The sequence below is a fragment of the Schistocerca nitens genome, chromosome 1 (genome assembly GCF_023898315.1).
Source record: "Schistocerca nitens isolate TAMUIC-IGC-003100 chromosome 1, iqSchNite1.1, whole genome shotgun sequence".
Taxonomy (NCBI): domain Eukaryota; kingdom Metazoa; phylum Arthropoda; class Insecta; order Orthoptera; family Acrididae; genus Schistocerca; species Schistocerca nitens.
In genome coordinates this window covers 1194075568-1194101848 of record NC_064614.1, presented here as the reverse complement: position 1 = coordinate 1194101848, position 26281 = coordinate 1194075568, and the positions used below count along the sequence as shown (strand labels likewise).

The window sequence follows — 26281 nt, the reverse complement described above, 5'->3', positions numbered from 1 at the left end:
CTGTGACAGGAGACGGAACATGGGTACACATTATGACCCGGAGACGAAATGTCAATCTATGGAATATCGACACAAAGACTCATCCCAGAAAAAGAAATTCAAGACGCAGCCCTCAGCTGGAAAAATCACAGCCGCAGTATTCTGGGATGCAGATGGTGTTATGCGTGTATTTCCTTGATGATGGAACAACATTAAATTCGGTGTGTTACATCACAAAGCTGCGAACTCTGAAACAATGGCTAACAAGATCCAAAAGGAAAAAGGGAAATGTTTTGCTGCAGCATGACAACGCCAAACCACACACTTCACATGCCACCAAAGCTGAACTTCAGAGACTGAATCTGACCACCGAACCAGCATCATCCATGCAGTCCATATTTAGCAATGTCTGACTTCCATCTGTTCCCGACAATGAAAGATGATCTGCGGGGACATCCTTATGCTTTTGATGAAGACATTGAGAGAACTGTGAGACTGTGGTTGCGGAAACAGTGTCGACTACTGTGAGGGCTTCAGAAAACTTGTTCATTGTTGGCTGAAATGTATCCAATTGGCTGGTGATTATGAGGAAAAGTGAATATTGGGAATTAAAGATCACATTCTGAGGATTATTCCTGCATTTGATTTATTAAAATATTCCCATCCAAACCCAATTAACGAAGGTGGAGGCATTACTTTTCATTCAACCCTCGTAGCTAACTATCTACAGCACTGCCTCCAGGAGTGATCATGTCCTGGTTAAATGTTCTAAGACGCACTAGGCTGCAGCATCTAAGATTTGCTCTATAGGATTGAGAATTCTCCCCCTAAATATATCATGCACTGCTGCCCATGTAGCTGACTGTGTGTGAAATACATACAAGATGTGTGTCTCTTTTTTTATGTGATACTCAATCCAGTACCTGTTTGACAGCCAGAAGTAGCGGCACAAAATGCAAAGTAATGCGTCCTCTTCCTCCCACACAAAAGACAGTATTAATTCCTAATGGTTAGTTACAAAGCATTAGCAATATTGAAGTGCTAAAAAGGAATGGAGCTCTCAAATACTAGGTGCAGAAAGGTTGCTAAACCACAAATTGAGAGCAGTTAGATTCTTGAGGAAAATTTAAGCCTGTATCAAAAGGATAGGCTAATGTGAAATGGAGGCAGTGTAGGTACTTCTCCCAGTAGACAAGAAATCCTAATCCACCAATATAGAAATTGAAGCTATATGCTAGAGTTCCAGTATCTTGTGTGGGGACAAAATTATAACTGGAACCGTCTATTGACAAACATACTCACCCCCAGATGTAACCAAAAACTTCAGAGAAAAAAATCTCTGTTTGATAGTACATAACATCCCCAATCATACCATAATCAACAGACGAGATAATCATCCATCAGGTTGGAATTAGCACAGTTTTGTTAGTGGTGGATGTAACAAGACAACCTACAGAACATTACCATATGCTTTCTTCAAAAACTACCAAGAACACACAGTTCAGATGCCACTAATGATGGAAATATAGTGGATCTAATGGTAACAAATAAACCTGATCTCTCTGCAGATGTCCACATTGAAACTGGCATCAGTCGCCACCTGACAGCTGTGGCAGCAGTGAGTACCAAAGTCCAAAGTGCAACTAAAATGAGTAGAAAGATTTATACATTCAATAAACCAAATGAAGATGCAATAGTGTCATATCTCAATGAGGAACTTCTGGCATTTTGCTCTGGATAAGAGCACATTAAAGAACTATGACTCACATTTAAAATAGAACTGCACTGAACAAATATGTACTTCACGGAACAGTTATGACAGGAGGGACAGTCACTGTAATGAAACTTCCAAAGAAACAAAGTACTGCATAATAGGAACAAAAAAGTGTACAGCTATACAGGGATGAAAGAGATGCATTAGGCTGTCAAGAGGCCAATGTGTGAAGCCTTCAATGATGACCATAGAATAACATTATCCATAGATCTCCAAAGAAAAAGATCTAGTCATATGTAAAGTCTGTTAACATTAACAAAATTTCTGCCCAGAGATGAACTGGAATCAAGTGTAGCAAAGTAGCAACAGAAATGCTCAATTCCATTTCTGTATGATCTTTTACTAGGAAGAACATGGGAGTACTGTCCCAGTTTATTTCTCATATGGCAGCAAAATTTTCATAAAAGAGAAAAGCTGGCCCTCAGTTTTAAAGATTATAACACCAGATCTAATTCTGTGCTGAGTTTTATGGATGTAATTGATTTTCTAATTTATTTTGACTATTCCTAGTTAATATCTTCCATTATAGTGTGAAATCAGTAACTGTTTCATAACTTAAATTCTATTGTTGACTTATAAACAAATATAAATTCTGTAATAATTATAAACATTTGGAAGAACAACTACAGCAATCTTGAAGTATCTATTTAACTCTATGTTAGCAAAGTCCTTCCTTCATTAATTCCAAAGTAATTAACAGGTTTGTCAAAAGTATTGTTTGAGTAACTCTGTTAATTTCATGATTTTAACAAATAATATGGCTTAACCCTTATAGTAGAAGAAACTGTTAAAGAGAAGGAATTTTTCCATGTTTTCAGTTAATTGAATGAGGTATGTTTTAATTGTAACTTCTGTAAATTAAACATCGAACAATGTGTAGGGTGCCTATTATTGTGATAATATATAATGGCCCAATTTTTGGTCACGAGACATTCAGTCCACGTCCGAGTTTCAGACAAGAAACCTGTGTTGATTAGAACGATTAGAACAACAATGCATAAACTTAACAGTGAAATAAGTGTTACACCAATAGGCCATGTGCTAAAGCAATGACAGTGTCTGTTCAATTTATTTGAAAAACTGAATTTGTGGTTAGGTTTTTACTGCTCATAGATGTTCAACAGTGAACTATTATACCAGTATGTTGATATTTGCTTGCAACCTATTAATTAGACTTATCGAAAGTTAAACAATAGTGCACTGGTCCTGTAACTGTGAATTATTGGTGGGTTATGAACAGTGAAAGTAAAGAACTGTGAAGCACAAATGCGCACCTGTTGGCTACATCATTTAAAGTAGTTAGTGTTCAGCTTCCACCCCCATTTTTTCTGCCAGTGAAGCAATGCAGTACGTTGACACCGAGGACAATCGACGATGAAATAAAGCAGGCGAATATCACAAACACTGTAGATAACACTAACCAAACTGTGTACTCAACTGTTGGAGGAAAGCACAGGTCACTTCCATCTACCAAGAATGGCAGCACAAGTGATTCACAAAACTACCATCCAGTATCCTTGACATCTATTTGGAGCAAAATGTTAGAACATAATTTGAGCTTGAATGTGATGAGGTATCTCGAACGTAATGACCTCCTCCATGCAGACCAGCACAGATTTGGTCAACACTGATGTGTTACCCAACTCGCACTTTTCTTATGCAGTAGTACTTGATATCTGAAAAGCATTTGACTCATGAACACACAAATGCTTATTATTGAAAATACGATTGTATATGATATCAAGCAAAGTTTGTGACTGGATAGAGGCTTTCTTGGTAGGAAGGACAGCACGGTAACATGGATGGATAGTCCTTGACAGATGTACAAATAATTGGGTGCACTCCAGTGAAGTGTATTGAGACCCTTTCTGTTCATGTAATATATTGGTGACCTTGTAGACAATATTAATAGTAACCTCAATCTTTTTGTAAATGATGTAGTTTCCTATAATGGAATACTGTCTGAAGCAAAGTTGCGCAAATGTTTAGTCTGATTTGATAAGATTTCAAAATGATGCATGGTTTGGCGACTTGTTTTAAATGTTCAGAAGTATAAAGTTTTACTTTTCACAAAATGAAGAACCATAGTGTCCTATGACTACATGAATGAGTCACACTGAGTCAGTTATGGGTAAAACAGAATACTAGAGAAATGCAACCAGTTTACAAAAGAGATTGCTTAAGAAAGATTCATGTAACCTACCTTAGGAAATTTCTCTTTGCAGAGGATACTGGACGAAGGGCAACATAAATGGTCACAGGTTTGAGCCATAGGAGAGCATCGTGAAGATGCTGAAGAAACTGGACTGTCACATACTTGAATACACACACGTGATTGGACAGAGTTTCAATAGCTAACTGTAAACAATGAACATGGGAATATACTTTAACCCCCAATATATCCCTCCCATAGGGGCAGACAAGATTAACTAATTGCAGTTAGCACATTAATTAATAAATCATTCTTCATATGCTCCAAATGTGAAAGGCAGATAAGAAAGAAGCCCTAATAACTACTAGTACAATACTTACATACAGCAGAAGTTTTTTATTGTTTATTTATTGTAGGACCTGCAGCATATATTATGTCTCAATAGGACATTCTACAGAGAACTGGAATTTAAGGAGTAGTGTCATCTATACTGCCGTGTGTGTGTATACACTAGCCAGCAATTCTGTCCCGTATTTTATACTTTTCTTAAATAAAATTTCCCAAGCCTAAATTTTGATTCCTACAGCATTTACGTAAATCCTGCAGGGCCAATGGAATAACTGTCTTCTTTCATTTTCACTATTAAAAACTAACATTAATATTCAACATTCAGGATCACAAAACACACCCAACTTCTGAGAATTTTTCATAGACATACTCTGAGAACAAACAGGATACCTCCAACCTGTAAATTGCTAGCACACTTGAAAATTTACATATACCAGTTACCTTAAGAGGACTAAAACTGGAATAAAACTAAGTAGTCACGACAACACAATATGAGTAACACCAGTTACAATACATAGTGAATCAACAAAAAATTACACTTACCACTGTACACCATACCAATGTGCTTTGTTATGAGTTCAACCTTATTGACACTATGTTCCTCATAGAGAATTGACTTGTGCTTGTTCTCAGTAGCAAGAACAACTCCATTTGATGCTGTAATAAGGAAAATAAGTTACAGTTAATGATCACAAATATACAGCTAAAAAGAAGACATACTCCATGTCGACAATGATACAACAGCAAAATCTATTTACAATTCACTTGAGTCAGCAACTCCTTAAAGAGTAGTAGCTTTTTGGAAAGTGTTGAAGATGCACTGTATTCCTACAACCAATAATAATTTTGCCATGAACTGTGCCCCATGCAGCTAGGTGTAGCTGTTACTGTAGCTGGCTGGCATGCTATGGGTCACTAGTTTAAACCCAACCACCGGTAATTGTTTGTTCTTGTTATCTTTGTATAGATATCAGTACTCTCCGTACAGGAGTTCAGTTCTGTTCCAACTGTATGTTGGTGTTCAAAATACATGTGCTTTCATTACCAAGTGTTGTATTTTATTAACAACATTGCTTTTGGATGAGTACTTGATTGTGGGTATGATGTGACACTGGTGGAGATGCAGGGTACTTCAAAACATCTACATCTCGGTAGTTCCAATTGTGCTGTTGTTGTGGTCTTCCGACTGATATATTGTTCGATGCGACTCTCCATACTAGTCTATCCTATGCAAGTCTCTTTGTCTCTGCATAACTATTGCAACCTACACCCCATGAAGCTGCCTACTGTATTCAAGCCTTTCTCTTCCTCTAGAACTCCTACCCCCCTACCTCCAAACATCCTTCTATTACCAACTTGATGCCTAAGGACATGTCCCACTAACTGATCCTTCTTTCAACTGAGTTGTGCCACTAGTATCTTTTTTTCCCCCAACTCGATTCCACACCTCCACATTTCTTATTCAATCTACTCAGCTAATCTTTACTGTTATTCTATAGCACCACATTTCAAATGCTTCTTTCTTCTTGTCTGAATTTTCTGTTGTCCATATTTCACTTCCCCACAAGTGTACATTCTAAATACATACATTCAGTAAAAACTTCCTGGCACTTAAATCTACATTAATGTTAACAAATTCCTATTTTCAGAAAGCATTTTCTTGCTTTAGTCAGCCCACATTTTATATCCTCTATATTTGGATCATCATCCCTAATTATGCTGCCCAAATAGCAATACTCATCTGCTACTTTCAGTGTCTCAGTTCCTGATCTAGTTCTTCCTCAGTATAGCATGATTTGCTTTGACTAATTCCATTACCTCTTTTTTACGTTCACTGTTTTTTTTTCTTTTTATCTCTTTTCACAATGCTATCCACTTAGTCAACTGATCTTCCCAGTCCTTAGCTGTCTGACCATCACAATGTCATCAGCAAACCTCAAAGTTTCTATTTCTCCTCCCAGAACTTTTAATTCCCTTTCCAATTTTCTAGTTAGTTTCTTTCACACCTTGCTCAAGTACACAATGAAAAACAACAGGGTTACGCTACAGCCCTGTCTCACTTCCTTCTCAACTAAGACTTCCGTTACACGTCCTTTGCCTCTTATAATTGCAGTATGGCTTCTGTACAAGTTGTAAATAGCCTTTCCACCCTGTATTTTATCTCTGCTACCTTCAATGTTTTGAAGTGTAGTCCAGTCAATATAATCAAAAGCTTTCTCAAAATTCACCAATTCTGTAAACATAGGTTTATCTTTCTTTAACCTACCTTCTATAATATGTGGTAGGGACAGTACTGTTTTGTTCTGCTTCGCTTTAGGGCGCAAAAAACAACTGGGGTCATACGAGCCCAAGTCAAAACTATAGAAAACGAACACAGAGAGGAGTTAAACGACTATATGTCAGTCCCAATGGACAGAATAGCAGACAGCTAAAAACAAGCACATGGAAAATGGGCTAAAAAACACCATGCACAAACAGAGGTCCAAACTTAAAAATTAAATGACCTTCACCATATTGCTTCGGTGGATAAAAAGTAAAATGCAGTCGACAGCCCTTGCGTCACTCACTAAAACAGCTGATAAATCAGACGGCAAACCCGAGCTGTAACGTAAATGGTTTAATAAAAAAACGACTTCCAGCAGGAACTGGCGGACTGTTAAAATTTGGGTACAATGTGTACGAAGTAGTGGGATAGCACCACTTAGCAAATGACGATGCCTAAAAAGGCAGAGCCCAATATGCAGACAAGTTAAAATAATCTCCCCCAGCTGGAGGGCTGGGAGAGGCTTAATAAGCCGAAGCTCATTTCTGTGAAGGGAGGACCATTGGCGATGCCAAAGGGACACCACCACCTGACAGATGGAAATGCAGAGATCATCGGATGAAATAAAAGTACTTGTGGGCTGAGATATGAGGACTGCAGCCTTGGCAGCACCATCAGCAGCCTTGTTTCCTGGCAGACTGACATGAACAGGGGCCCACAGAAACATGACACTGGCTCCACCAAGAGCGAGCAAGTGACAATTTTCCTGGATCTGCTGCACTAAAGGATGAGTAGTGTACGCTGCACACAGACTTTGGAGGGCACTGAGTGAGTCTGAGCAGAAGACAATTGGAAAGGCTGTGTAGCCGTATGTACTCCATGGCCTTATACAAAGCAAAGAGCTCAGCTGTAAATACTGATGAGTGTCTTGGAAGCCAATATCAACAGACACAGGTGCCAATGACGAAGGCACATCCGACCCCACATTCAGTCAAAGCCATCAGTGTATACAAAGGAACTATCGTGAAGTTCCATGTGAAGGTCATGAAACTGGAGGCAATAGACCAAGGCTAAAGTAGTGTCCTTAGGAAGTAAATGAAGGCCAAGGTTAACACGGGCCACTTCATGAAGCCAAGGTGGTGAAGAGTTCACACCCACCGGGAAAGTTGCAGTTAGTGTGAAGTTAAGCTGCCAAAACAAGTGGCAAAAGCAGACTCCAGGAGGTAACAGCGAAGATGGATGTGCCCCATACTGGGGATCAAAGGAATCATCGAAGAAAGAGGCCACGCTTGGCAGACAAATGGCATGCATACCTGCTAAGGAGAAAGTCACAGCGGTAGGACAGTGGTAGTCCAGTAGCTTCATCATACAGACTCTCAGCCGGGCTGGTGTAAAAGGTGCCTGTGGCCAAACGGAAGCCATGATGGTGGATAGTGTTGAGATGGCATAAGAGGGATGGGTGTGCAGACACATAAACAAAGCACCCATAGTCAAGTTTCAAACAGCCAAGGGACCAGTACAAACGGAGGAGGGTGGATCAATTGGCACCCCCGGAAGTACCATTGAGGACACTTATGAGATTGACGGACCATGTACAGCGGGCTGCCAGGTAAGACACATGGGAACACCAAGCGAGTTTCCTATCAAGCATGAGCCCCAGAAATTTCGTAGTTTCAACCAATGGAAGGGCAGCAGGCCCAAGATGTAGAGATGGTGGGAGAAACCATATGCGCCGCCAGAAATTCGTACAGACGATTTTGTCAGTGGAAAAGTGAAAGCCATTGTCATTGCTCCAGGAGTAAAGATGATCTAGACAGTGCTGAAGACGCCGCTTGATGAGGCAGGCCCATTGAGAACTGCAATAGATGGCAAAATCGTCAACAAAAAGAGAGCCAGAGATGCCCAGTGGGAGACAGGCCACTATAGGGTTAATGGCAATAACAAAGAGAGTGACGCTCAGGACGGAGCCCTGAGGCACACCATTTTCCTGGACAAAGGTATCCAACAAGGCATAAACCACACGCACCTTGAAAACTCAGGTCTTGTAAAAATGCCCGAAGAAAACAGGGCAGGTGCCCACCGAAGTCCCACATGTAAAGAGTACAGAGTGTACCAGTTATCCAGCAGGTGTTGTAGGCCTTCTCCAAATCAAAAAACACAGCCACTGTCTGAGATTTCCACAGAAAACCATTTATGACACGGGTAGACAAAGTAACGAGATGGTCAACTGCAGAATGCCACGTTCGAAATCCACACTGTGCATTGGTTAGAAAATGGCGAGACTCGAGCCACCACACCAGCCGGGCATGAATCATACGTTCCATCACCTTGCAAATGCAGCTGGTGAGAGAGATGGGGCAGTAGCTAGAAGGAAGGTTTTTGTCCTTATCGGGCTTAGGTATGGGTATGACGGTGGCTTCACTCCAGTGTCCAGGAAATGTGCCCTCTGCTGCCCACACGCGGTTGTACGTGTTAAGCAGAAAGTGCTTGCCCCCAAAAGAAAGCTGCTACAACATCCAAATGTGGATGACATGTCAGGTCCTGGGACGGAGGATTGGGATGAACTGAGAGCATGATCTAGCTCCCTCATAGTAAAGTCAGCATTGTAGTACTCATGGTTTGGAGAAGAGAAGGGTATCGCCCGAGCTTCCTCCATTCAATTCCGATGGAGGAAGGAAGGGTGATAGTGGCAAGAGCTCGAAACTTCCGCAAAATGGCGCCCCAAGGTGTTGGAGATAGCAATAGGATGCACGGTGACATCGTCAGAGACTGTCAGGCCGGGAATTTGGGAATTGATCTTGGTTCCAGAGAGCCGTCGGAGGTTGGCCCACATGACAGAGGATGATGTGGAACTGTGAAAAGAACTAGTAAATGAAATCCAGCTAGCTCTTTTGCTATTCCGAAGAACACGACGACACTTTGCACGCATCTGTTCACAATGAATGCAGTTTGCCAGCATAGGGTGGTGGTTAAAAATGTGGAGAGCACGCCTATGTGCGCGAATTGCGTCGCAGCATGCCTCAGTCCACCAAGGGACTGGGACATGACATGGTAGAGAGGAAGTGCAGGGGATGAAACGTTCTGCAGCACTAAGGATAACGTTTGTGAGATATTTGACCTGGTCATCACAACTGGAAATCATCATCTTCGAAGGTCGCCAGGGAGGAGTAAAGCTGCCAGTCAGCCTTAGGAAGCTGCCATTTAGGTGTGCATGCAGATGGGGTAGGAGTCAGCAAACAGATAGCACACGGGAAACTGTTGCTCAAGTAGGTGTCAGGAAAAACGGACCATTCGAGGCGATGGGCAAGCTGGGCAGTGCAGGATAGGTCCGAAAGGGACTAGGTGTGCGAGGAGTCAGAAAGGAAAGTGGGTGCTCCAGTGTTAAGGCAGAAGAAGTTAAGTTGGTTAAGAAGGTCGGCTAAGAGGGCACCTCTCTGACAGGTCCTGGGAGAACCCAAAAGGGGATGATGCACATTAAAGTCAGCGAGTAGCAAAAATGGGGTAGGTAGCTGCCCAATAAGTTGAAGGAAGTCTGCCCTGGTGACAGCGAATGATGGAGGGACATATATGGTACAGAGGGAAAAAGTCAGGTGGGGAAGGAATCGAACTGCAACAACTTGAAGATTGGTAGTCAGGGAGATGGATTGATTATGAATGTCATCCCGTATGAGCAGCATGACGCCCCCACGAGAGGGAATGCCGATTTCAGGGGGAAGGTCAAAACAAATCGGTAAGAAATGTGAAAGCTCAAAGCAGTCGTGATGGCGCAATTTCGTTTCCTGAAGGCAGAATACAAAGGGACACTGTGCCGCTAAAAGCAGCCGTAAATCATCTTTGTGGGACCAAACGCCGTGGACGTTCCTTTGGAGGAGAGTCATGATGAGGAAGAGACGTAGGGGTGTCACCTCGGAGGCTGCTGAGTGACAGCTGGGGAAAAGGCACTACTACAGGGCACAGAAGCAGGAGGATCCTACTCCATGGGGTCCACAGAAGCATTAGCTTGCTTGTGCAGTCACTCCATGGAGGCTGGCCGGGTTAAGGTATCACGTGCAGACACTATCAAAGAGGATCTTCGAGTTGGTGAAGGACAAGACCGTTTGTCTTTGGTGGATTTCTTCGAGCCTTTCTGGTTAGATGAAGACTCAGGTGTTGTTTGGCTGGAGGGACGGAGGAAGTCTTCACAGGAGTGCTCCTTCTGTCCATTCTGGCTTAAAGGTTATGTAGCTGGTGGTTTCACCCCTTGAGGCGAGAGTTTGACGGCTTGCTGCACAGCTGGGCGGGGGATGGCGATGCTTCCTTGACACTGGGTGATTTCACAAACTCAGAGCTGAATTGGACGTCACACGTCTCCGTGGCCACGTCCTTCATGGAGCGAGGGGTAACAAGAACAGAACTATAGGTACCAGACGGGAGAATGCAGGCTTTGCAACAACTAGCCAGTAACTTGTGAGGGACTGGATAAGGCACCTTTTCCTTTACCTGGATCTCTTGAACAGCCCACTCATCAAGATACACTGGACACACCTGAGAGGAGGTGGCATGGCTGCCATTGCAGTTGATACAGTGGGGAGGAGGTGGTGGACAATCGCACTCATGTGCATCCCTACGACAGGTGTCACATTTGGTGGGGTGTCGACAAGACATTCTCGTGTGGCTGAAACAATGACACTGTTAGAAGTGCATCGGGTTCGGAATGTATGGCCATACAGTGATAATATCATAGCCTGCTTTGATCTTGGATGGAAGCACAACTCCACCAAAGGTGAGAAAGAGTGCAGGTGGGCACTAAGGAGGAATCTACATTTTTCATTACATGATGGACAGCAATGATACCCAGATCAGAGAGGTAAGATTGTATTTCGGCCTCTGTTAGCTCGTCAAGCCACCTGGTGTAAATTACACTACGGGAAGAATTCAAAGTTCTACGGGCATCGATGCAAACAGGGTAATTGTGGAGAAGCGAAGCAGCAAGAAGTTGTGCTTGAGAAAAAGTGGTCTCCGAAAGCAAAGTGCCATTCCGTAAACGAGAGCAGGATTTCACAGGACCAGCAATTGCATCTACACTTTTCTGAATAATAAACGGATTTACCCTAGCGAAGAACTGATTGTCTCCAGTACGTGAGACAAAGAGAAACAGTGGTGCAGCAGGAATTAGGAATCATTACCCCCATTATGTTTACGTTTTGTAGATGCGGAGTGGGAAGATAATTGACTCCTCGCGAGGAAAGCCCCCATGATTGCCAGCTTCTCTGATGTTGCCCTCTTTCCAATTGGGGGCCCCCTTCACAAGGAGGCACACCCGACTTAGGTGACTGTTCATACCTCAGGTCACACTTCCTGAACACCCGACGGAGAGACCAATCGGCAATTTGGGAAGGTTACAGCTCAGACAATCACCCCTCCCTGCACCTGGCCTGTACCAGGGGGTACGTGTGAACCCTACCTGTCAACCCAGGGCTGGGAATTATGCTTTACCCAGTCACTTGTTACATGTCAGACGCGTGGGCTGGCTTTCAGGAGTGCACAGGGAAGGGGGGCGGGGGGGGGGGGGGGAAGGGGGAGAGGGGGGAAAGGGAGAGAGGGGGAGGGGAGAGGGAGGAGGGGGAGAGGGGGAGGGGAGAGGGAGGAGGGGGAGAGGGGGGAGAGCGGAGGGAGAGAGGGGGGAGAGAGGGGGGAGAGAGAGGGGGGAGAGAGAGTGGGGAGAGAGAGTGGGAGAGAGAGGGAGAGAGAGGGAGAGAGAGAGAGAGAGAGAGAGAGAGAGAGAGAGAGAGAGAGAGAGAAGATCCTCAAACACGAAAGCAGAGGAACGAGGGGAGAAGGGAAACAGAGAAAGGAAAAGGGAACGAAAAACAAAGGGGAGACTGTTCACATGTCAGTGACAGAATGCAGAACATTACCAATAATACCCCAGACATGTTCCCCAAGGGAGGGGAAAAAGAATAGCGAGAGGACAGAAATGCAGCATGGAAGGAAAAAAATGCTGCAAACGCTGGAGACCTGCGGTAGCCAAGCACAAACCCACCAGAGTGGTGAGCGAACAGTACTGCTTATGTGTTCCTAGATTTTCACAAAAAACAGCCTCCACCACATTTTCCGTTCTTCTGTAAATAATTTGTGTCAATATTTTGCAACAGCGATGTATGAAACTGAGGATTTGACAGCAATCACATCAGTCAGCACCTGCTTTCTTTCAGACTGGTGTTATTGCAGTTTTCTTTAAGTCCAAGGGTATTTCGCTTGTCTCCTGGTTGGTTGGTTGTTTTGGGGAAGGAGACCAGACAGCGAGGTCATCGGTCTCATCGGATTAGGGAAGGACGGGGAAGGAAGTCGGCCGTGCCCTTTGAAAGGAACCATCCCGGCATTTGCCTGGAGCGATTTAGGGAAATCACGGAAAACCTAAATCAGGATCGCTGGACGCAGGATTGAACCGTCATCCTCCCGAATGCGAGTCCAGTGCTTGTCTCCTGTCTAGCACACCAGGTGGAATAATTTTATTATGGCTGGCTTCCCTGAAGATTTCAATAATTCTGAGGGAATGTCGTCTGTACGAGTGGTCTCTTTCCAACTATGTCTGCAGTAGAACCAAAACACTATGAAGAAGTGGAAAGATGATACAGTGTGATAACATCAGAAGTTTTAAGCTACATGGGGGTGCTGCCAATAGCCTGTACAGTTAGTTAACCTTCAAATGAAGGCCAACTGTGATTGTTAAATGGCAGTGTAAACAAAGACTGAAACCCATTACCAAAAACAAGTTTGTGTATTACTACTGTATAACATATTACGATCATAACACTTCATCTTCAGGTACACTCAGATTTGTGTCTTTATGGGTGGTATTACTATAAGTTTCACAGGAGGCACAAAGTACTGAACAACTACTGAATTGTTGAGCCATCAACAGTAACACTTTTTGCTTTCATTTTGTAATGCTAGTGCATCTTATCAAAATGCCTTGCCTTGTCACCATCACCCAGACATACACAAATCCTCATGCTTTATAGCAGTCAGGCCACTAAAAAGAGGTCCCTGATAGTTTATGCATGTGAAGCATAAAACCGGCAAACTTCTGGGACAGATTCGTGACTGAAAGTGGAGGGAAATAGATCCTATGAACATGTGTCTGGAAATGCACACCACGGTAGATGGCGCTGACGAATGACAGTTCCTCTGACCACATGCTGTGGGTTACAGGATATGTGACTGACGCAACAACTGTAAGCAGCAGAATGGTCCGGTATCCATGTCAGGAACAAGCCGGGATGGTGTTTGAGTACGAGCAAGCAGATGAAAACAGTTGAGAGGCAGCACAGCTATACCAAAACAAGTACCCTCACAAACACCAACTACATCACACAACATTTCAGGTGCTTTTTGGGCATTTGTCAAATCAAGAGTTCTTTCAAACAGATGAACATGCAGTGAGGCAGCAGATTGTGTGTACACCATATCTGGAGGACCAGGTTCTACAGGATACTGAAATGAACCCTAGTACAAGCTCCAAACAAGTGGCTCGCAAACATGATGTAAGCCAACCACATGTACCCTGTGTGGTAACCACTACTTTCTAAATCACCTGCAATGAGTGCAAGGATTGTCAGCAGGCGGACTTCCCTCTACAGGAAGGATTTTGTCAATAGTTTTTGTGCCAGAACATCACAAACCTCTTTACCAACAAAGTAACCTTTACCAGAAATGGCATTATCAATCTGCATAATCGGCATCTGTACCAGAAATGGCATTATCAATCTGCATAATCGGCATCTGTGGGCTACAGACAGTCTTCATCGAATGATTGAGGCATCTCATCAGCATTGATTTAGCATCAGTATGTGGGCAGGGACTCTTGGCAGTCACATACTTGAACTGATCATCATTCCACACTGCCTCAACGGAGGAACATACCTGGACTTCCAGCGGATTACTTAGCCTGGGCTGCTTGAGAATGTGCCTTTGGCAATATTACAGGTTGTGTGGTGTCTGCATGATGGAGCAACACCCCACTTCGGCATTACAGTTCGTCGACACTCGACGCCTTCTTCGCTGGACATTGGATAGAACATGGAGGCCCTGTAGCATGGCCTGCTAGATCATCAAACTTAAATCCCGTGGATTTTTACCTCTGAGGTGTCTGAGAAGTTCTGTGTATGCTGAACCAGTTCCTAATGTCCTGACCCCTCCAATAGTATGTTCCACAACACGTGACGCTATTGAGAGAAGGGCCAGAACGTGCAAAAGTGTGACAACCCATGATGTGACATGCGAACTGCATCCCATGGAGGCCACTTTGAACATCTGTTGTGACGTAGATTCGATGCAGCTCTGTGCTGTGTTCTGGGGCAATTTGTTGTTGAGGCATGCACACCACCCATTACCCAACAAGAGTTCATAGGACCTTTTTTCCTCCATTTCCTGTCAGGAATCTGTCCCTGCAGTTTGTTAGTTTTATTAATGTTCACCCTGTATATGTATATATTCCATGCTTTTTAATTTAAAATTTTTATTTCTATTAGCAACATATGATTTGACCTGAACCTACACAAGTTCAATTGCATTGAAAGGAATACACTGCAAGACAACTCTCCATTTTTTCGTACAATTTTGTCAGTGTCGTAAATGGTGTTACTTGATTCTGTTTCACGACTTCCAGTAGTTTTACAAGCTGTGACATTGTCACGAAAAAACACAGTGACCTGTATATGTAATGAGTTTCGCTTAATTTATGTCTATGGTCACAGTCTTTTTTGTTTAACAGATTACCGGTTTCGGTCTTTAATGACCATCATCAGATCTGCAGCAAAAATGGGAAAAATATAAATACACTCACAAACTGTATACAGCTTACGAACAATACATAGAGCATACTGAAAAGTAGTACTGACAAAATTTACATTTGTGCACCTTAAATATGAAGAGGCATACCTGTTTCATAAAAACAAAGTCCTAATGTATGGCAGCCATAGTGGCACCGTCAAATGTTCACTGCATTATCAGCACCAGCATCATCAAATACATATAAATCAAATCACATGCACGAGTCATGTTTTCAGTAAAACTACTGTTTAAAACAAGCTGCCGTACAGTAGCCATAAGATGTTTGTGTTGTAAGTTGACCAGATGTCGTTACTGACAACATGACTCGTGCATGTGATGTGATTTATATGTATTTGATGATGCTGGTGCTGATTCCGCATTGAACATTTGATGATGCCACTATGGCTGCAGTACATTAGGACTTTGTTTTTATGAAACAGGTATGCCTCCTCATATTTAAAGTGCACAAATGTAAATTTTGTCAGTACTACTTTTCGATATGCTCTATGTATTGTTCTTAAGCTGTATACAGTTTGCGAGTGTATTTACATTATTCCCATTTTTGCTGCAGATCTGATGATGGTCATTAAAGACCGAAACCGGTAATCTGTTAAACAAAAAAAGATTGTGACCATAGACATAAACTAAAGGAAACTTATTCCAGTAGTTTTGCCTCTTTCATCTCCCTATCAAATGATTCTATCCTGTTTTTCTCTAGCCAGTCCACTATGTCACTCTTTCTGAACAGAGAACAATGGTGGATTATCGAATGTTATAGTAGAGTTCTTTTATCTTTGGAAGCAATTAATGTATAAAACACTATTTCACCATCATCATCACCATCACCACTTCATCAAGGCAGCATTCAGATTTCTTAAATGTAAACAACATCAAGGCACTTGGAACAAACCCAGTGTTTACTCCAGCAAGTAAAAGAATGAGCTCTGCCTTTTCCAACTGAAGCTTTCATTTTTTCCTCACACAGTGTCATCAGTCCACATGGTGGGTCTGGAATGACTATCAATTACTCTCACTTCTTCCAACAAAACAATTTCAAGAGGTCTGTACATAATACACTTTCATCGAAAAACAGTACCTCCTGGAAATGATGTCCTCCTGTTCAAGCAAAACTCTTCTTCCAGAAATTTTTTTCCATTATCCTCTTTAGCACCACCAAAAGGTTATTTTTTGCTCTGAAGTACAACAAACTATCTTACAGTGAGAGAGCAGCTTCTTACAGGCGAGATTTTTCTTGCTCGATTATATACATGAACCAAGCTGCTACATGCAGCAGTAGAAAGTTACAATTGACTCAATAGAAAAAAAGACAGCATAGAAGCATGTGACAAGGAAATTGAAGGGGCAGAACTGGTGGAAATCATAAAACAGCATAAATCATACAACACTATTCACAACACTGACAAAATTTCTCGAGAAAATTGAGTCATGCCTGTCACCATATCATTGTCCTTTCAATGCAACATAACTCTTGTAGCTTCAGATTAAGTCATATGTCACACACAGAAATAAAAGTTTTTAACTAAGGACACTAAATTTTTAGTGCCTGAAGCTTTGGGCTGTACTACTCCCACAAAATTGAACAATATTATCATGGATGTGCAACATCTTGGAAGAGGCATGGCAACAAGAAGGTGCACTGAGACAAAGAGCGGAAGAGCTGATAATAAGATTAGGAGATGACAGCAGCAGCAGCAGCAGCGAAGATAATGACACAAAGTAAAATACATGTGTGTGGCAACAATACTACCTAACAGGACTGTGGAATCCACACTCTTCCATAAGATGCAGTTAAATGATATGTATTTAAGTACTGAAATATCATTTTTCTATATCTCAACATACAATCCCAAATCTTTCTTTTTTTAATTATGAAGGAAGGGTGTTTTGAAATTCTGAGGTTATTACCAGTTTTTTCATGATTCAATAGTACGGAATTGTAATGGCTCTAAAATTTTTGGGCACAATATTTGTAGCCAGGCAACCAACATAGTACAACAAAAAACAGCTGTGTAGCAGAACTGGCAACACAGCTGTAGGTTTTCATGAATGTTCTGTTAGCAGCCCATCTACAAAGGCATGCACCTGAAAACAGGCAACTGCATCTCAGAACCCGTCATGCAATATTAATTAACTAAACTATGCACAAAAAAATGAGACTATCTGATGACACAGATAGAACTGCTCTTTTAAAATTGACTGCAAAGTACATTTTTAGTGAGTAACAACACACAGTAGATACATAAAATCAGTAAGAACTGAAGTAAAGCGAGGTTATGTACTACAACCTTACTTGCTATTGACTATTATAGCAGCAGTTCTCATAATTCTTGCCAGCAATTAATCTATAAATATAAATTTATTCCACCTGCCAGACTATCTGTATATTCAGGATAATTTCAAGGATTACTGTAGGCCTAATGATAGCTAACACTTGGTTCAAGAATCATAAAAGAAGGTTGTATACCTGGAAGAATCCTGGAGATACTAAAAGATATCAGATAGATTATATAATGGTAAGACAGAGATTTAGGAACCAGGTTTTAAATTGTAAGACATTTCCAGGGGCAGATGTGGATTCTGACCACAATCTATTGCTTACGAACTGCAGATTGAAACTGAAGAAACTGCAAAAAGGTGGGAATTTAAGGAGATGGGACCTGGATAAACTGACTAAACCAGAGGTCGTACAGAGTTTCAGGGAGAGCATAAGGGAACAATTGACAGGAATAGGGGAAATAAATACAGTAGAAGAATAATGGGTAGCTCTGAGGGATGAAGTAGTGAAGGCAGCAGACGATCAAGTAGGTAAAAAGACGAGGGCTAATAGAAATCCTTGGGTAACAGAAGAAATATTGAATATAATTGATGAAAGGAGAAAATATAAAAATGCAGTAAATGAAGCAGGCAAAAAGGAATACAAACGTCTCAAAAATGAGATCGACAGGAAGTGCAAAATGGCTAAGCAGGGATGGCTAGAGGACAAATGTAAGGATGTAGAGGCTTGTCTCACTAGGGGTAAGATAGATACTGCCTACAGGAAAATTAAAGAGACCTTTGGAGAAAAGAGAACCACTTGTATGAATATCAAGAGCTCAGATTGCAACCCAGTTCTAAGCAAAGAAGGGAAGGCAGAAAGGTGGAAGGAGTATATAGAGGGTTTATACAAGGGTGATGTGCTTGAGGACAATATTATGGAAATGGAAGAGAAGGTAGATGAAGACGAAATGGGAGATACGATACTTCGTGAAGAGTTTGACAGAGCACTGAAAGACATGAGTCGAAACAAGGTCCCGGGAGTAGACAACATTCCATTAGAACTACTGATGGCCTTGGAAGATCCAGTCCTGGCAAAACTCTACCATCTGGTGAGCAAGATGTATGAGACAGGCGAAATACCCTCAGACTTCAAGAAGAATATATTACTTCCAATCCCAAAGAAAGCAGGTGTTGACATATGTGAAAATTACCGAACTATCAGTTTAATAAGTCACAGCTGCAAAATACTAACGCGAATTCTTTACAGACGAATGGAAAAACTGGTAGAAGTCGACCTCGGGGAAGATCAGTTTGGATTCCGTAGAAATGTTGGAACACGTGAGGCAATACTGACCTTACGGCTTATCTTAGAAGAAAGATTAAGGAAAGGCAAACCTACGTTTCTAGCATTTGTAGACTTAGAGAAAGCTTTTGACAATGTTGACTGGAATACTCTCTTTCAAATTCTAAAGGTGGCAGGGGTAAAATACAGGGAGCAAAAGGCTATTTACAATTTGTACAGCAACCAGATGGCAGTTATAAGAGTCGAGGGGCATGAAAGGGAAGCAGTGGTTGGGAAAGGAGTGAGACAGGGTTGTAGCCTCTCCCCGATGTTATTCAATCTGTGTATTGAGCAAGCAGTAAATGAAACAAAAGAAAAATTAGGAGTAGGTATTAAAATTCATGGAGAAGAAGTAAAAACTTTGAAGTTCGCCGATGACATTGTAATTCTGTCAGAGACAGCAAAGGACTTGGAAGAGCAGTTGAATGGAATGGACAGTGTCTTGAAAGGAGGATATAAGATGAACATCAACAAAAGCAAAACGAGGATAATGGAATGTAGTCAAATTAAATCGGGCGATGCTGAGGGAATTAGATTAGGAAATGAGACACTTAAAGTAGTACAGGAGTTTTGCTATTTAGGGAGTAAAATAACTGATGATGGTCGAAGTAGAGAGGATATAAAATGTAGACTGGCAATGGCAAGGAAATCGTTTCTGAAGAAGAGAAATTTGTTAACGTCGAGTATAGATTTAAGTGTCAGCAAGTCGTTTCTGAAAGTATTTGTATGGAGTGTAGCCATGTATGGAAGTGAAACATGGACAATAACCAGTTTGGACAAGAAGAGAATAGAAGCTTTCGAAATGTGGTGCTGCAGAAGAATGCTGAAGATAAGATGGGTAGATCACGTAACTAATGAGGAGGTATTGAATAGAATTGGGGAGAAGAGAAGTTTGTGGCACAACTTGACTAGAAGAAGGGATCGGTTGGTAGGACATGTTTTGAGGCATCAAGGGATCACAAATTTAGCATTGGAGGGCAGCGTGGAGGGTAAAAATCGTAGAGGGAGACCAAGAGATGAATACACTAAGCAGATTCAGAAGGATGTAGGTTGCAGTAGGTACTGGGAGATGAAGAAGCTTGCACAGGATAGAGCAGCATGGAGAGCTGCATCAAACCAGTCTCAGGACTGAAGACCACAACAACAACATAATGATATTGACATGATTTTCTTTAATACAGAGACTGATTTATGACAAAGGTTTGTGAAGATAATATATAAATATTTTATGCCCATCAGCTGAACTATGGTGAACTACAGCCAGTGAAATTGATGCTATCCATTCAGTGATGAATGTCAGGACTCCTTAGAAGCACAGCTCTGCATTGCACAACACAGCCCAAATCAACCTAAGCATGTTTGAACATTAGTACAAGAAGAACTTGTAGGTAAACATGTCAAGAGTATGTCATGTGTTGTTGGTAATCTGACAGAATTCAAAACTGAATTTTGAAGCACAGCATCTGACTATATATAAGAGTATCTTCAAAGAAACATTTTAAACATAGTATTCTTTTATTTTTGTACTCAGGTCATCAAACTCTTTGGTTTCATTCACTGAAGTGACAGGTACAGTTGTGATGAAAACAGCGATGAGCAGATAGGATTATTTGGGTCGATTGAAGCGTCCGATCCCACGCGTCAGCTTTGACCCATGACGTAAGGGTGTTGTGGTGTCACGTCATGAACTGAGTTTAGTTTGTGAGTGTGGCGTGTTTGTAGATATCGTCGTGTTATGGTTTGTAGTCCCCTCTGGTGGTATGTACAGGGTTTTCGTTTGTGTGGTGTAATGGGCTCAGTTTGCTCTTGCTCATTATCCAGAATTGTCCGAGGGTCGACTGTGTTTGGAGTGGAATTCGTTTCAGTGAGTTAACAATTTTGTGTGAAGGTTAATTTAGTGTCGTTCGCTGTACGTCGTGCAGTAATTTTAGTAAAATTAATCGGTTGTTGTTTTCGTTCAGGAATGGATATGACGGATAAAATTAACAGTGCGCAGGTCAAGGGAAGTGTTCGATCCCAATGTGTGGCTGTGTATGTTGGTATTGGTATCGGAAGATGATGTTGAGCTATATACGCCAAGGGAAGTGTTTGATCCTAATTTATGGGATCGAGAGCTGCTGTTGAGCTATATAGGTCAAGGGAAGTGCTCGATCCCAATTTATGAGATTTCAGATGATATTGTGTTTAGTGGTGTTTGGGGAGTTTTGTGATGTCGGTTTTTTTCGTTATTTTATGTGGTTTTGTATGGGGGTGGGTGTCTAAATTTGTTTATATTTAGTTTGTCCCCACCCAAAAACCCCCGATTCCCCGTGCTTGTCCCATTAGCGTCATTAGGCTTTTTGTGGACGGTGTGTGTGTGTGTGTGTGTGTGTGTGTGTGTGTGTGTGTGTTTTGATGTATTTCCGTCCTCAAAATGTGTATGTAACGACTTTATATGTGCCATACTGGAATCGTGGTTTATGGTCGTTTCCGCCATATTTGTGACGTCATGGGTCAGAGCAGACGGGCGGGATCGGACGCTTCCGTATTTCCGATTATTTTGTATGGCAAATGCACTGATAGTGGTGAAGCAAGCAATGCTGATCAGGGAAGGAAAAATATGTGTGTAAATTTTTATGCAAGCATCAAATACAACTTCGGTCAGCATGATTTCCCTCGTCTAAGCACTCCATCATTCTAATTTATCACAACAAATTATAAAGAAAGATCATTCTGTAAAATAAAAATAAATCCATAAACTGAAAAACAAAATGCTTTCTGTGTGGTCCACATCAAGGCAAGCACTAGAGTGGAGAATATGTGAACTTACTTTGAAGATTTGGTAAACAACAACCACCAGACAAATAAGAGCAAACACCTGGAAATGTGAACCAAACATGACAAAGCTGTTTTCTCATGTTCACCTGGAATTTACATGAAAGAATATGCTCTGTTCACAGCTGTTCATTTCTTTGTGCTTCCTCCAGTGAATATCTGGCTGTTATTTGACAGATGATTAGCTCATTCACATAAGTATATCGGACACTAAGGATGACTTGCATAAAAATACAGGCTGGTGAAATGATTTCAATAAACACTACTTTATTCATCTCTGAGATGTACTTTGCAGATATGTAGCTGTTCAAATATTGCTCCACCACCTTAATGGTCTTGTATGTATTTCTACAAGCCACAAACTAAATGACCTCTTATAGGAACATATAACGGACAATGGCCGTGCCTTGTGATGTAATGATGTGGTGTGTGACACCTCAAATGTGCAAACAGGAAGAGAACTAAACAATGACAATACTTTTTATGTCTATTTTAGTATTTTGGATTAAGTTGTTGAGACAGACTGATCTATCACATAGTCTGTGGTATATGTTAGGATGAAGGTGAAAAACTGGTTGTGAATTGATGAAATCCAATTAATGTGAATAAAAAATCTTAACGGTGATGAAATGCTGATCTGTGGCTTAGAGCAAGACCAAGGTTGGGTTGTACAGTGACACTTTGATTGTGATTTAGCAACGAGATATTGAAGCCTTCAGTTAACCCTGACATCTAGACATCTGTCCCATTCAAAATACCTGATGGAAACAAGCATGGGAGAGCAAGCGAGCAATGCTATGACGTGTCATGTATTACATTAAATTTGGTTTACGTAGTAAGAACAAGCTACAGCCCTAAGAATGAAACATCATGGATCAATAAAAACATCAAGGACTGAACCAAATACATCAAGAATAGCCTAAGACGTTATTTGTCAAGTAAGTGAAACTTCTCTCTGTTTGGGTCAGAACTTGTGAAGTTGTACATGACAGAATTATCTTCCCACCTTGCAGCATACGAAAAAGCAGAAATAAGACAGTGGTCGTGAAAGATACGTGTGGGTCGTTATAAAACCATACACTGCTTTTAATACAAGCAAGATTCATAAAATAAAGTCATAATCAAGCCTAAAATCTCGGGACCAACAAAAACACCATTCTATAAACATAAATACATTTACTATTACTCATGTGCTGTATGGTTTCAACAGGAGATTTATTCCTTGGCGTCAATGTACGAAAATGCACGTGGATCTCACTATTCCTGACAGGGTCACAATTTATTTCCAAAGCATTTCTTAAAATACGCCTTACCTTTAATTCCTACAGACGGAGCACCGGCTGCCACTGCCGCTAGGGCGTATTCGATCTGCACCAATTTGCCCGAAGGGCTGCAAAAACATAAATCTGAATAGTAACAAATGCAGTGTTTCCAAATTACAACCGAGGGCAGAGAACGTACATAGATTTGAAAACCATGGAACACAAATAATTGATCTATATCGTAATTTATGCACAGTATTTAGGCAGTTTAACCCCTCCAAACCAATTCTTTCTTTTTATTACCTGAAAGTTGTTAATGAGAAGCTGTACCGCTCTGATGCCATGATTACACTGCAACAAAGTTTCAAACATCGAATTACTTCAATATCGATAAGAATATCGACCTCGAGTAGCTACGAACGATTAACTCGTCAAATAACGAAGACATGCCGTTTAAAATCCACACCAAGGCTTTGACTTTGTGATACATCCTACAAAAAAATAAAGCTGTATTGGCAATAAGACTATTTATAAACACTCACTTAAATTTCTTACACTGCCCTATCACAATCTAGTGCAAGGTATACGCCCAATACTTTTGGATATGCCATCAACACAGATGGCTTTGGGGTGGATTTGGTCACTGGCTTTCATCTTCATTTGAACAACTTTGGTAATTAGGAACGTCAGGCAATTGTCTAAAATATGTAAACAAGTCATTGCGGTGTTGAGTGACATTTCAAGATTACTGTCGCAAGTCAGATTTGATAAGAGTGACACGACTAGAAACAAAGTATGTCGACGCTGACAGATTCAAGAAATTCGCCTCTGTCTGATGCAGGCTCCGAAAGTGGTTTTGGTACTCTAACAATGGGAGAAAAAGCACTCATCAAAAAAAGTAGCAGCAGTAAACAACATGAAAACAACTTGAGGTGTGATGATAAAACAGTTATTAAATCAGTTGTTTATTTCATCAGTGAAGTGTCTAACGTACTGTCAATTTCTTTTTTCAAGGGGCGGTTATAAGCCAGTACAAGAGCAAGCCGTCCCCAAAACCGGATTGCGAGGCCGGAAAACATATGCGTTTTGGACACTTGTTATACTCTTGTTCTTTTTGGCAATGGGGAACCTTTTGCTAACATTTGTCATTTTAGGTGTACTAAGGCTAGGCCAAGGTATGGAGAGTCTCGAACTAGTACCGGAACAAGGTTTAATAACTTTCTATGGCACTACCGACCTGGACAGAGTGTACAAGCCGGACGGGAAATTAGAGGGATTTGATGAATGGCCTGTTGAAATTGCCGGTGACAACAATTCAGTTTCATTAAGGATCGATGGAAAAGATGCAACTAAAATGTCAGAATTAAAAATGAGCCTAGACAATGTGACAGTTAATAATGTAAAATCCTTTGATGTACATGATCCAGGATCAGGAAAGCCTATATTTTCCACAGGATTTCCCAATTTTGGCCTACCACATGGAGTTGATAAACTTCAAATTAAAATAGCACAGACACGCAGGATAACAAGTTCTGTCAACAATAGCCTCTATCTACAGTCACGGACGTTTATACGTCTGAAAGGAAATGAAGGGACACGAATGGAAGGTAGGGAAATTGTATGGTCTGCGGATCAAGATATTTTTCTAAAAAGTGTTAATGGTAGTGTTACTCTGGATGGGCATGAAGGGATTTCAATTAATATGAAGGATATACCATCAGTGAATCACGATAGAGATTCATCAGTGCAATTGATAACACAGTACAAATTGTGTGTCTGCTGGCCAGGTGGTAAATTATACAGAGTGCCAGTTACTTTGGGAGAAAATGCACGTATAGCGTGTCACAATGTTGATTTCTCACCCTTGATGAATCCATGTATATGAAACATATACAGTAGCTGTTCACTAGTGAGCATGTACCATTGCAGGTAAGCCAGTGTAAATAAGCATTGAGAAAGGAAATGAACTGTGTATAACATCCTGATTTTTCATTTCTGTTATTAATAGCACAGCAGAGAAACAAGAGTTCTCAACTGGCAATAATGCATATTTCTTATTAAGTGTGCTGATGAGTTAAGAACAGTTGCTTAGTTTAGTTGTGTGTTTCGTGGATCATAGGTAGGATGCACTGAAATAGCACAGTTTAGAAACGTTGCAGGTGCTTCACCATTTTAATATGACTGCACACTTCAAATTTACTTGCCTGTACTAGTGACAATTAAAGAACTTAAGTTTAATGTCAAAAATAAGTATGTCTTGTAATACTTTTTTCACATACAGTAATGAAGTAAATGGGAAAGTCATCTATCAAAAAACTGGTAACATTCAGGTGTCAAGATTGTGTGTTAGCATGGTCTGAACACTTCAGTAGCTGAATATAAGTTGGGAAAAGGGTAACTTCTTCACTTCCTTGTACTTCGTATAAATTTAATGGTCCTGTTTTTCTTCCCGAAGTGAAATAACATGACTCATTGTGTTTACTGAACAACCACTCGTCAGTGTAAAATGGTACTTATACTGTTTCTTTCCAAGCCAAATAACTCACCAACGAGCTTCTCTGTATTTTTAAGTAACCCTCACCTGATGTGCTTCAAGAGTAAGTGCTTTGATGGAAGAAATATACTGCCAAAAAATTATAGAGTGCCATTGTTTTATATTTATCTAGTCATTAAACATTTTCCAAGTGTCGTGGAGTCATATTTCGTGCTGAGTCTAGTCATTGGTAGTATTAGCGCAATAGAAATAGTGCATAATTAATAGTTAATGTAAAACAGTTACTAGTTTTTGTAAAAAGGCAAATAGTGTTTTAAAATATGTAACAAAATTTTAATTAAGGAACTCGTGCTACTAGATGCCTTGCCTTAAAAGTCTGACTCATTGTAAATTATGGATCTATTTATTGTTGATTTAATTCAGCAAATACTCAGTATTACACAATATTCTGCAAAACTGTTGTGTAAGGTAATACGCTCAATATGTTTACATTAAAAAATTCTAATGGATGAAAAACCTAAGTGCAATATCCCTGTCTTTACATTAAATGTGCAAATAAAATAGCTTTTTTGAGAATTGATGTTGTTTTGGGATTCTTGGCACTACTATTGCTGTGATTGCCACCTGCTGCATTTCATGAGAAACTCAATGGAATATAGATTAATATCCCTTTATACACAGTTTTTAAATTACTGGTATATTAATATGATCTCAGCAGTGGAACAAGTAGGCCTTAAAGGCAAGGTAAGTACATGCCACAAG

General features: G+C 40.9%; 2 protein-coding genes across 2 annotated transcripts in view; one reads left to right on the top strand and one right to left on the bottom strand.

Moving 5' to 3' along the window:
• Positions 1–23455, bottom strand: part of LOC126200963 (proteasome subunit alpha type-2) — a 38879-nt gene extending 15424 nt beyond the window's left edge. The window contains exons 1-3 of the mRNA XM_049936749.1: positions 23329–23455; positions 23077–23153; positions 4797–4910 (exon numbers count right to left, since the gene is read on the bottom strand). Of these exons, the coding sequence (XP_049792706.1) occupies positions 4797–4910; positions 23077–23153; positions 23329–23369 (232 nt within the window). The 5' untranslated portion in view covers positions 23370–23455. The remainder of the gene's footprint in view (positions 1–4796; positions 4911–23076; positions 23154–23328) is intronic.
• Positions 23456–23710: 255 nt separating this feature from the next.
• LOC126239531 (beta-sarcoglycan) lies at positions 23711–26066 on the top strand. Its single transcript, XM_049947867.1, has 2 exons — positions 23711–23957; positions 24040–26066. Exons 1-2 carry the CDS (start codon positions 23821–23823, stop codon positions 24908–24910), a joined length of 1008 nt encoding a protein of 335 aa, XP_049803824.1. The 5' UTR covers positions 23711–23820; the 3' UTR covers positions 24911–26066.
• Positions 26067–26281: the final 215 nt, after the last annotated feature.